The following is a 13,666-nucleotide window of genomic DNA, read 5'->3' on the forward strand; positions in this document are numbered from 1 at the left end:
ACCGGTCCCGAACCGCTTGGAACCGGAACCGTTTGCGACAGGTTCCGAACCGCCCCGAACCGCGGAACCGTGAAACCGCCGGAAAAATAAATCATGAACCGGACCTAAAAAACCGCGGTTTGGAACCGGAACCGGTCCAACGGTTCCATGGAACCGGAACTGCGAAAACTAGCCGTTATGTAGCCGTTGCATTTTCCCCTATAAATACTCATCACTTTCAATCATTTTCATTCACAACTCATCTCTTCTTCTAATCTCTCTACTTACTCTCTCTACTTAATTCTTTAATTACGCAAATATTCTCTTAATTACATAATTAGTCTTTTAATTATTTCTTAATTTAGTTAATTACATAATTAGTCTATTAATTATTTATTTATTTCTTAATTCTATTATTATTTCAATATTATCAATCATGTCTTCATTTTTGAAAAAAGCCTCAAAAAAAGTTACTAAAGTGGCAAAATCATTGGGAGGTTCCAGCTCCTCCAAAAGAAAGGCCACTTCTACTCCGTCGGTATCAATAACACATTCCATTAGTAATTATTAGTAATTATAATTATGAACCAAATTATCCAGAAGGGTACGACCCAGAATTACATAATTATGCAGAAGAAGTGGAAAGAGAAATACAAATTGATGAAGAAGAAGAACAAGAAGAGGAACCAACGACCCCTATTAAGATACATATATCTCGACAGTCATCAACAAGATTACATGAAGAACAAGGAGAACAACAACAACAAAGACAAGCTCGTGGTAAACGACTCAATTTCCATACTATCGGTTAGTTTTATAATTTTATTCTTCAAATTAATTAAATTTTAAATTATTTATTTATTTAATTATAGTTTTACAAATTTTAAATTATTTATTTAGATGAAGATGAACCAGTAAGACAACCTTTTCCGGCAATGCCACCTCCTAGTGGTAGAGCTGTTTCACATGTGTGGTCGTATTTCACAAAAGAACCAACCGAGAATCCAGATATTTTCTTATGCACTTGTCAAATTTGTGAAAGTCAAGGAGTAAAGCCCTTAATTTCATACAATTTCGACAGAGGTAAATACTTTTTAAGTTTTTTATACATACATTATATATTCATATTTTATTAAAATTTATTTATTGTGTTTTGTGAATACGTGTTAGGTGGTGGTACGGGATCTTTTAACAAACATTTGGCAAAGAAACATGGAATCACAAAAGAAACTCATGCAGCAAGCGGCAGCGGGACCACAAGTGGAACTGGAAGCCGACAGACACAGTGGGACATTCCCAGCACAGGTATGCCTTTTAGATATAATCGTAATGATATGATTGATGAATTTTCTAGGTATGTAATTTGTGATGAATTGCCTTTTAACCACGGTGAAAGTAGGGCATACGAGCGTTACGCTAGAAAAACTATGCAACCACAATATAGAGCAATCCCTAGGAGCACTCTTAAAAGACGCACAATTAAATTATATGAATCAATGCGCTATGAATTAGTTGAAATGTTTAAATCTTTTAATGGTAGGGTTAGCATAACAACTGACATTTGGTCTGCTCCCCCACATTTAGAATCTTATATGTGTGTAACAGCACATTGGATAGATCAAAATTGGATTATTCAAAAAAGAATAATTGCTTTTGAGACAATGCCAGAAAGACATACCGGTGAAAACATAAAATATAGATTAGTAGAGATATGTAGAGAATGGAACTTATTAGATAAGATATTTTGTTGTTCAACTGATAATGCAACCGCGAACATTAAATGTCTAGAACTTTTGTATAACAAACCTGCATTTAGTTTTATCCTTGGGGGTAGCTTATTACACATACGTTGTTGTGCGCATATAGTTAACTTATCTTGCCAAGCTGGCATAAAACAATTAAGCGATTTATTAGAACCAATTAGGGATATAGTGAAGTGGCTTAGGATTGGAAGGATAAAGAGACGTTATAAACAATTATGTGACCAATATCAACTTAAAAAAGTGTATTGGTCATTAGATACTCCTACACGTTGGGGCTCAACCAACGATTTATTAAGAAAGGCGATTGCTTATCGTCCAGTTATAACACAACTATATAGTGAGTGTACAGATAGTTACATAGCTGATGACACTTGGGAATTAGCTATAGGTGTACATAACATATTACAAGCGTATGACCACGCGACTAAGATTTTTTTCATATGTTTATGAACCGAACGTTCACTTAGTAATAAGTGAGTGTATTACTATTTTTTATCATCTCCTTAAATATACGCATGATGATACTAACCCATATTTGAAGCCGATTCTTGCAGATATGATGGAAAAATGGAAGGCATATTTTACTAAAGTAATAGGATTTTACTACCAATCGTTAGATCGCCCGCCTACTGATGTACATAATTATGTATGAACATGTAAAAAATATTTAGCAGAACTCTATGATTATTACGCTAGTGTATATAACCCAAAACGCGATACGTCTAGGCGTGTTAGCGTTTCGGCACGTCCCTCTTACTATAATTCGGTAATAGCTAATATAATGAGTCAAGATGATAGTTTTGTAGGATCATCTTCTTCCTCGACCTCATATTTAGAACTAGATAGTTATCTTAAACACCACTTTGAAATAGAACAAGGTAGCTATAATATTTTAGAGTGGTGGAAAGAAAAATCTGTAAAATTTCCCATTTTATCGAGAATTGCAAAGGATATCCTTGCAATTCCCGCGTCAACAATTGCGTCGGAGTCTGCTTTTAGTGCAGGTAGAAGAGTTTTGGACGAAAAGAGATCTCGTCTTGCTCCACAGAGTATTCAAATATGTGTTTGCAAGAAAGATTGGGATCAAGTGGAGATTCGAACACAAGGACTAAGGAATGATGATGATCAAGACGACGATGATGATCCATGGATGATGATGGATACATTTGCATCATCGTCAGGAGGAGAGTCAGCGGAAGCATCTAACCAACCACATGATGATGACGAAGACGAATAGGATCAATCCGACAACGATAAATCAACATTCAACAACTATAAATAAAAGGTATGACAAAGAACTACGTGGGCTTTGATTCCTTCGGGATACGTAGACAGCTTAGTATTCCTTTGGGTACTAGGTTCAAGTCCATTTTCTCCCTTTTTTTTATTAATCATCTTTATCGACATTATCATTGATTCGTTTGTTATTAATTTATTTTTTTCATTCTTTTTAGTAAATATTTCAATAACAATGACAACTTGACATGCAATGAATTTCGCTAATAATCAAGTAATCATCAAAGGTACGTCCGCAATATTATAGTATTTTTTTATTATATAAATATTTAAAGAAAAAATAAAAATGGAACCGATGGTCCGACCTGCCCGTCCCGTGAGTTGGAACCGCCGGAACTGCCTCATGAACCGCCAAGGAACCTTTTGGAACCGCCCGGAACCGGAACCGTTCGCGACAGGTTCCAAATGGAACCGGAATCGGGTGGAATCGGAACCGGATGGAACCGGAACGGAACCGGACCAACCCGGACCGTGGCCATGCCTACTTGGGACATATCAAAGCGATCCTCAATCTTTCGCTTGAGTGTTGAAGAGATGGTAAATATCTATATTTTAAAGAACAATTTATTCTTATATATATATATATATATATATATATATATATATATATATATATATATATATATATATATATATATATATATATATATATATATATATATATATATATATATTATCAATCTAAAATATTTGTTATTGTAGACAAAAATCGATGATGGAAATCAACGGAAAAATGCTTAATGGTTCTTTTGTCACACTTGATAGAGTAAGATACTTCAGTATTTGATAGAATAAAATATTTAGATTTTATTATGTTACTATTCCTTAAATATATTGTGTAGTTTGTAATTATTTTACTCGTCATACTTAGCTTTTTCTTGTATCTATTTATACAGCTCCCTCTTCTATTTGTCAATCCTGTATCATGGGCAAATCCGAACGCAAGATTTGCTCTATTAATAATGTCATTCGCACTCTTCTCTGCCATGCATGTATTCCTCCTTCTCTTTGGCCTCACGCCTTGGAAACTACTACATATCTCCTCAACATTTTGTTCTCAAAACTCTTGGGAAATCTCACCCCGACTCATATTATCTATCGAAAAGCCCCCACTTATACCCACTTGCGCACTTTTGTTTGTTTGTGTTATTCCCTCATCTCCTCTTCTAAAACTCTTAAATTACAACCTCGTTTCACACCATGTGTGTTTTTGGCTTATCCTTCTTCTCACTGAGGCTATAAATGTTATGATTCTTCCTCCCACAAAATTATTTTGTCTCGCCATGTAATGTTTGATGAGTCAGTGTTTCCATTCACAAAACTTTACTCCTCTCCATCCACTACTTATGACTTTCTTGATGAAAACATGCATCTTGCACTCATCCAAGCTATCCATCACACTTCTCTTCCTTCAGCGTCACCCTCTCCGTGTCAGCCGCTCCTCTCAAGCCTGCTCCTCACGAGCCAGGGCCTATATCTCCCGAATCACCGAATCCTCCTTGCATCTCCGTTGGGCTACTTTACGCCCCTATCACAACTCTCCATCAGAGTCCCCAATTTTACCAACGTCCCCCACTTCGCCACACCACCTCCCAAACCCCAGATTCTTAAATCCAAATATTTTTCTCAAGCTTTTCCTTTCATTTCTTCTTCCTATTCTCCAGTTTCCAAAATTCTCTTAGTGCCCTATGTGAACCAAATTGAAAACGTGCTATGCAAGAAAAATATGATGCTTTAATTGAGAATGATACTTGGGAGATTGTTCATCATTCGTCTAATGTCAATATTATTCGTTCTTTATGGATTTTTCGACACTAGACACATTTTGATGGGTTTTTTGAGCGATATAAAGTTTGTTTGGTGGGAGATGGTAAGTCTCAGCGAGATGGTATTGATTGTAATGAGACTTTTAGTCCAGTTGTCAAACCGACCTGTATTCGGGTTGTTCTTAGCATTGCCCTAGCAAAATCTTGGACCACTCATCAATTGGATGTTAAAAATGAATTTCTGCATGGTCACCTTAATGAGACGGCATATATGCATCAGCTTATGGGTTTTCATGATCATATTCACCCAGATTATATCTATCAATTACAGAAATCTCTATATGGCCTTAAGCAAGCCCCTCGAGCTTGGTATCGGCATTTTGCCAATTTTGTGACTACTATTGACTTTCGGAATAAAATTTTTGATAACTCCTTGTTTATTTACTCTAATGACTATGATGTTGCTTACTTGCTTCTCTATGTTGATGATATTATCCTTACTGCTTCTTCAGATGCTTTTCAGTTGTCTATCATAGCTAAGTTGAGTGCTGAATTTTCCATGAAGGATCTTAGATCCTCAAGCTACTTCTTAGGGATAACAGTTACACATAATGCTTAGGGCTTGTTTCTTTCTCAGTCTAAATATGCTCCAAATATCTTGGACCGTGCTGGTATGGCTGATTGCAAATCTACTCCTACTCTAGTTGCTACTACCAGCAAGCTTAGTGCCTCCTCCGGCATTCCCTACGCAGATCCTATTATGTATCGTGCTATTGCATGTGCTCTTTAGTACTTCACTTTTACCAGTCTTGATAATTCTTATGTTATACAATAATTTTGCTTATTTATGCATGATCCAAAAATTGAACATATGGCTGCCCTTCATCGCATTCTTCGGTACCTGAAAGATACTCTTGATCATGGTCGTCAGTTGTATAGATCTCCCATTTCCTACTTACCATCTTATACAAATGTTGATTGGGGATAATCTCATTTCTTGGTCCTTAAAACGTAACCCACCATGTCTAAGTCTAGTGGTGAAGCAGAGTATCACGGTGTTGCTAATGTTGTTTCTGAGACTTATAGGCTTTGTAATTTACTTCTTGAGTTGCGTTGTCCTCTTACGAAGGCTACCTTGGTTTATTATGATAATGTGAGTGCAATCTATCTTTTTGGAAACCCTGTTCACCACCAATGCACCAAACACATCGAGATGGATATTCATTTTGTTCGAGAAAAGGTGAAACAGGGTGAAGTTTGTGTTCTTCATGTTCTCCGATATCAGATTGCAGATATTTTTACTAAGGGTGTTCCTAAGATCTTAGTTGATGACTTTTGTGCCAGTTTCAGCGTCCGTAAACCTTCGAATTTGACTGCGGGAGTGTAATAGAGTAGAATGTTTAAATATTTTATAGAATAAAATATTTAGATTTTATTATGTTAATATTCCTATAATATACTGTGTAATATGTAATAGTTCTAGTTAACAAACTTAGCTTATTCTTGTATCTATTTATAGACATCAAATAAAGTATAAATACACATCAAATAAAAAGAAAAGTTGGGTCAAACATTCTAATAACATAAAGGAAGGAGTGGCCTATGTAAGATATTCATATATTTTAAGTAATATTTAATGTTAGTATTTAACTTTTAAATTTTTAGTTTTCTTTTAATGTTATATAGAATGAATAGTGGATGAGCATCTAACTCTGGACTAAAAGAAATATACTGGAAGGATGTTCTGGAGTTGACCAAGCATTAAAGGCTTCACCTTCGTCCTTCGGCATATAGCATGGAGTCGGCTTCTCAACAATACTACCCTTAATTGTGGGACCCTCGTTGCACAACCGCTGATGATAACTCTATCCATAAGCGCATAAGGGAAAGACTTATGCCACAAGAAGAGCAAATAGTCGAATTAATGCGTCATATCAATGCCTCCACGAACGCAACAATAACATTTTTAGATCTGTTACAACAATGTTTAGCTAGCGTTGAGATTTATAACGCACAACAAATAACTTCTTAGTCGTTGGCTGTACGCTCACACACCGGGTGGATTAAGTAGGATTAGTCCAACCTCATGTTGAATTTTTATTCAAAACATATATCTTGGGATATAGAATACATATACATTTAACACCAATTATAAATATGTGTTTTTACAATTTTCTATGTCTTACTTTTTTTTTAATATCTTACTTTTAATTGTAATCAAAATTTGAACACATAATACATATAATTATACAATCATTATTATTTTTGTATTTTTAATTTAAAAAACTGTATATTATTTTTAATATAAAAATAATATTAAAAATAATATACAGTTTTTATTTTAAAAAGTAAGTGACATATGTAGTGACCAGGCTTTAGTAGCCATTTGATTGGTTGAAGTAACTAAATGGCTACCTAGGTTGCACTAAAACGGACACGACACGGGTACGGGAAAACGCCAATTTAAAAATGGCGGACACGGGGACACGAAAATGGTAATATATAATAAATATATCAAATTTAAGATAATTTTACAATCTTTCATTTGATATATGTAAATAAACACTTTAAAAACATAAAACTCACAAATTTTCAACTTTTCAAAATTCAAATTACAAACACTAAGATTAAGAATTTAAGATTAACAAATAACACATTAACAATTTAACATTAACAAATAACAATTAACAAATATTCAAAAAGAGGATATACAAAAAAATGGGAACGGAGGTGGGGCAACACCATGTAGAAATAAAAAATAATTTTTTTAAAAAAAAAAACAACGTGTCCTTGACTCCTTGCCGTGTCCTTGTCGTGTCTGCGTGTCCGGAAAAATATTAAAATATTGGAGACTTCATTTGGCGTGTCGGATATGAATTTTCGCGTGTCCGTCGCGTGTCCGTGTCCGACACGTGACACGCAGGTTCAGTGGCGTGTCCGTGTATTCCAGATGGCTACTAGTCTTTAGTCGCATGTAGCTACTAGGTAGCTATGACTAGTTAAGAACATAGGTGTTTTTGGCAACTAATTTATGTGATCTAGAGTTTTAATTGGTAGAGAGTCATTTTATTCTCTAATCTTACTTCAACAACTCTATTGTTAGTTGCCAACTCTACTTGGTCGCGTCCTTCTTTATAGATATGGGTTGTTGTCTTCCTTTCCTCATCAAATACTGATCATAATTTTAATGAGGAGGATACATTGGATAGTTGATAATGATGATGATTATTTGCATTTTCATTTAAATTGTAGGTGCTCTTGTTCTTTGGCTCTTTTATTTAATTTTTATTCTTTTTTATGTATTTTATTTTTATTTTTATGCATTTTATTTATCTTTTTTTTAATATTTAACGATTATATTTGTGTGATAAGATACAGGCTTGTTGAGCTAGCTTTAGCTTCACCCAGTCTTATTCATTGTAGGAACTACTCATGATCTTTCTCGAGAACAGGAACTCATTGGCTGCGCTCTCCTTTTATGAGTATGAGTTATTGTTTTTCTTCTCTCTCCAAATCATGTTCATAATTTTTATAGGCGGAATACAGTGAGTAAGATGATGATAATTTAAATTAAATGAAAACTAATTTCAACGATTGTTTTTACAAATAAAAAAAAAATCTCTAGTTGAGTCTTAAAAAAGTAGATATAATGGAGCTTTGAACCAAAAGAAGCAGCCAAGCTCCTAGATTTTCATGACATAAGTCGTTCTTCAGAAATCCAGGTTCACCACACAAGTTTGTTTTGTTTGTTTACTCATTACGCGCAAATCATGAGCGCCCAACGACCCACTAACAACATAATATATTAATTCCAATTCTTATTATTCTTATAATGCTATATAAATCATACTCCACCATTAGTTTTTCAACTATAATTTTTAATCCAAATTATATTTTATACAAATCTACAAAAATAAAATTGCAACATTCTTCACCAAATATATTTTTCATTTTGAATCTACGCACTTTGCTGAAATAAGGCAGGGTTAAATAATCGAGTTATATTTCATTTATAAGGTACGTTGTTAATTGGATTTAATTTTTCATGCATTAATTATGTTTTCAAATCATAAGCTATACAATTAATATATTTCCTTGTTTTTGTAAAAATAATCAACATAAAAGATTTGGTATTTTTAAGAATATGATGTTATCTCTACAATATTTTCATTTGAAAATTGTACAATATATTATAATCAATCTAGATGTTAAGAAGAAATAGTCATGTTAGGTCTAATTTTCTTTCTACCCTATATTTTTACTATGATAAACTTCATTTACATTACATTTGAATAGAAGGAAAAAATTTGTGTCTTCACCCTTAGGCAAGGCCGAATCTAAAGTGAAATCAAATGATGTCAATTCATTAAGTATTGTTTCCTAAATAATATAACGTATAAATTTAAATCCTTAATTTAATTATTTATTTATTTTCTACTCACTTCGTTACTTAAAATTGTTTCCGTTTGTTATTTTGGTTTTTTCATTTGTTGTTTGTATAAAAAAAACTTGTTATTTATATTACAAATTTTAGACATATTTATACTTGTCCATCCTTATTTTAATATTCTAATAAATCATATGATCCCTGTATATTTTCCACTAATATTTTTATATCGTTTGTGGTTCCCATATGTTTTCAACGAATTTTATAAAAATAATTTAATAGTTATGGTCCACATATTTTTTTCTACAAACTTTCTTTTAATATTTTTTAAATATTTATAGGCTCCACCTTTTCTCCATCAAATTTTAATGAAATATTATTTTCACCATTTAGAAGATTCTATTTTTCTTAAGTCTCGTAAACATTTTTTATAGAAACTTTTTAAGGAAAAAAGGTAGTATATTATTCATGTTTATAATTCGCTATCTAACATAAATAAGAAACCATTAACATGTTGACTTAATAACCACAAAAATAAACTCAATTCGATGATTTTTATTAAAATTCAGAAAATGAGCTTGGACAATTTAAACAAGAAAAAAAAAAGTAACTCACATACATATTTAAAGAATATTGGATAAATTTTTGCAGTAAGCATGGTTTATGAATTATTTAAGTAAAAAATTATTAATCTTATATGTAATTAAGTTATTATATAGCTCATAAATCATATTGAAACTATAAATTGATTTGTTTATAAAACTACAAAAATATTATGATTGTATAGATAAATATAAATAGATAGATTGTATGATGAATTAATGAAATCAAAGATAAAAAATTACCTAAAATAACCTAAGTAGTAGAATGGGAGGGAAAAGATTTCTTATTGCAATGACACGTGTCCAAGTTTTTTTATTTCTTTAGTATATACTTCCTCCGTTTCTTTTCAAACGTCCTATTTGATTTTTAGACACTATTCATCATTTACTTTTAATTTATATTTTATTTTTAATCTTTAAGTTAAAACATACTCAAATGAGATATTATTTGATTCGTCCCAACATAAGATTTATTAATATCTAGTTTTTATAATTAATAATTATGTATAATTAGAGATATTAAGGGTACTATTAGAGCATTGGTAAACATGCCCAAACTGAATGGAACGTCTGAAAAGAAACAGAGGACGTAGTATGATTATATAGATAGATAAATAAATAGATAGATTTTATGATGAATTAATAAAATAAAAGATAAAAAATTACCCAAAATAATCTAAGTAGTAAAATTAGGGGGAAAAATTTTTCTTGGTGCAACATATGTCCAAGTCGAATAGATCGATAGATAGTATGATGATTGTATAGACAGATGAATAGATTGATAGATAGTATGATTAATTAATAAAATTAAAGATAAAAAATCACCAAAAATAATCTAAGAAGTAAAATTAGGAAGGAAAACTTTTCTTGTTGCATTAACACGTATTCAAGTCGTTTATTGCTTTAATATATAGTATTAGTAGTACTAATTATAGTAACTATCAAATTTATAAAGTGACACATTCTTTTTTTTTTTTTTTTTTTTTTTCTTGTATAGATAACTTAAGTGTGGGTAATAATGGATGGTTCAACTTATTTGATAAGCATGGCTATTTTTAGACTTTAAAATGAGCTTTCTTAAATTATAAAGTGAATAAGGCTTTTTAGTTCATGAATACCATCAAGTGAATTAATTAATAATGTTATGGTGGTATTACTTGAGCAGTACACTTCCAGCACTTAGCATGATTAGAGTTGAGCTTTTTATTAATCATCTTTATGTAGGATAAGATAAGAAAAGGGTGCACTAAAATTAAAGACTGGAAAACTGGTAAAGTCATGTACTGATGCCTTTACACAAATTACCAAATGCACAAACTTTTCTTTAATTCCCCTTTTGTTGATTTTGAATCTTTTAAATTTGTCATCTTTTTGCCCTTTTCCTTTAGTAGTGGAGTTGGATGTGTTTACCATTCTACAAACACGAGTTTGATGGTTTTTGAGCTTTCCTTTTCCTTGTAAGTTGTAATACCTATGCTAGCACTCAGAGGGGCTAAGGGTATATCATAATTATTTGTTAATGTTACCTATCTTAAAGTCGGTGGCGTGTTTGATAATTAGAATTTTTTATTGACCGATTCAGTTAACCTATTTTACTAGTTAGTAGTATTAGTTATGTTAGTCGTATGCTAAATGTATAAACACCAGCTATTATAAACTTATATGTTTATTGATTGTATATTTTGAAAAAAATTAAATAATAATTGAAAAGTCAATGAAAAAATTGTAATTGTCCAAAGAAATTTCTTTCATCTTAAGGAAAAAAAATCTTGCTCTTCCATTTTAGTGCTAGGCTAAGCCCCATAATTTTTAGTTTCCTGTTTGACCGTGACAATTCGTCACATAAACACCTCATGATCCTACTCGTGTGGACAAAACCCAGAAGGTACTCATGGGCACAGGCTCGACTCCACAAACCCATGAGGAATGAGCCTTAACTTGCATACACATTTGATTAAGTTAACTATTTCCCACTAAAACCATATGGTTAGGAGGATTACCCACCAAATATTATATACAAATCTACAACACACTACTTTAATAATATAAAATCTTTCTCACATGTAAAGTATTTCCAACGATCTCCTCAAACTTGTTACATCTTAACATTTGATCAGTATAAAAATGTGAGAATTTTTACGTTTAAGTATAGCAAACTCAAGAAAACAAATGGAGTAATTGTTAACAAACTCTGAACATAGACTTCTGCATGTTTCTAAACACAACACTCTTTAATGTGGCAGGTCTTAATTCAGCAAGCTACTCAAGACAACAAAAAATGGTGAATGTAGCCATTATTCATACCATCCTTGGTATTATCGGTAACTTTACTTCATTCATCCGTCTTGCCTCCCCATTACCAACAATCATAAGACACCAAAAGAAGAAATCAGTAGAAAAATTCAAATATCATCCATACATAGCAGCCATAATCAACTGTTTCTTATGGGTTTTCTACTCAATGCCATTCGTACACCCACACCGTATCCCCGTCACAACAGTAAACGGTCTCGGCCTCATCATGAACTTAGCCTTTCTCATTACATACATGATTTACACAAACAACACCAAAAGGGCTGCAATAACAGTCTATCTTAGTGCAGAATTTCTAATTCTCGCACTTTTATCAACTGTTACACTTCTTGTTTTTCATGGTCATACTACACGATCGAATTTCGTGGGCATTTTTTGTGATATATTTGGGATTGCATTTTATGGTGCACCTTTAGTAGCAATGAGGAATGTTATTGAGACTAAAAGTGTTGAATTTATGCCACTTTCATTGTCACTTACTGGGTTTGTTAATGGGATTGTATGGAGTGCATATTCTATTCTTAGATTTGATCTTTATCTTTTGATTAATAATGGGTTTGGAGCAATAATTAGTACACTTCAACTTATATTGTATGCTATCTACTATAAGTCCACACCCAAGGAAGGGCAGAATTTATCACAGGTTCAGCCTTCATCTGGTAGATCACTACAGTTGGCTACCGCAGGAGTTTAATATGGAGATATATAGCTGGAGCTTTCCCCTCAGTTGCGGATCTAGAAATGTTAAGGTGGAGTAGCATAAAATGTCACGTACTCACGTACAAAAGCGGATTCACCATTTGAAAGATGGGGTTGCATAATTTAATTAAAGATTTATTGATTAATTATTAATTAAGTGTAAGAGAAGGTTGTTTAAATAAAGCAAAATAATACAGCAAAATTTCACTAACCTGCTACAAGATTTCAACGTAACGCATCTTGACTCTAATAAAATTTAATCCCATAAATTACTACCCTAAAACAAATAAATTGAATCATAGTAGAAAAAATAAATTGAATTGAAAAGAAATCATGTTATATTATACTATCTATTAAACAGACTGAAAAATTCTAAGTGGCATTCTTTGGGATTTGTACCATATGGATTACTGAAATTTGCTAAATTTTGATAACTTGTTAAGTTATTTTTACATATTTCTATTTTCCTGCCAATCGTACTATCTATTAAAAATATTGAAAAATCTCAAGTGGCACTCTTTGTGAGTTCTATCACATGGATTATTGAGATTGTTAAATTTTGATTACTTGTCAAGTTGTTTTTACATTCTTTCATTTTCTACCAATCATATTATCTATTAAAAAGATTGAAAATTTTCAAGAGGCACTCCTTAGGAATTCTGCCACATGAATTATTGACATTTGCTAAATTTTGATTACTTCTCAAGTTATTTTTTCACACTGTTATTTTCTACCAATCATACTTCATAGTACTATCTATCAAAAAGATTAGAAAATTTCAAGTGGCACTTCTTGGGGTTCTACTACATGGATTATTGAAATTTAATAAATTTTGATCACTTGTCAAGTTATTTTTACATT

General features: G+C 32.1%; 1 protein-coding gene across 1 annotated transcript; it reads left to right on the top strand.

Annotated features, from left to right (window-relative positions):
- The first annotated feature begins 8,662 nt into the window (after window positions 1–8,662).
- On the top strand, window positions 8,663–13,180 carry LOC130824593 (bidirectional sugar transporter SWEET4-like). The gene is made up of 2 exons (XM_057689658.1): window positions 8,663–8,821; window positions 12,037–13,180. Exon 2 carries the CDS (start codon window positions 12,072–12,074, stop codon window positions 12,798–12,800), a length of 729 nt encoding a protein of 242 aa, XP_057545641.1. The 5' UTR covers window positions 8,663–8,821; window positions 12,037–12,071; the 3' UTR covers window positions 12,801–13,180.
- The last annotated feature ends 486 nt before the right edge of the window (window positions 13,181–13,666 follow it).

This window comes from Amaranthus tricolor, chromosome 9, assembly GCF_026212465.1.
Source record: "Amaranthus tricolor cultivar Red isolate AtriRed21 chromosome 9, ASM2621246v1, whole genome shotgun sequence".
Lineage (NCBI taxonomy): Eukaryota > Viridiplantae > Streptophyta > Magnoliopsida > Caryophyllales > Amaranthaceae > Amaranthus > Amaranthus tricolor.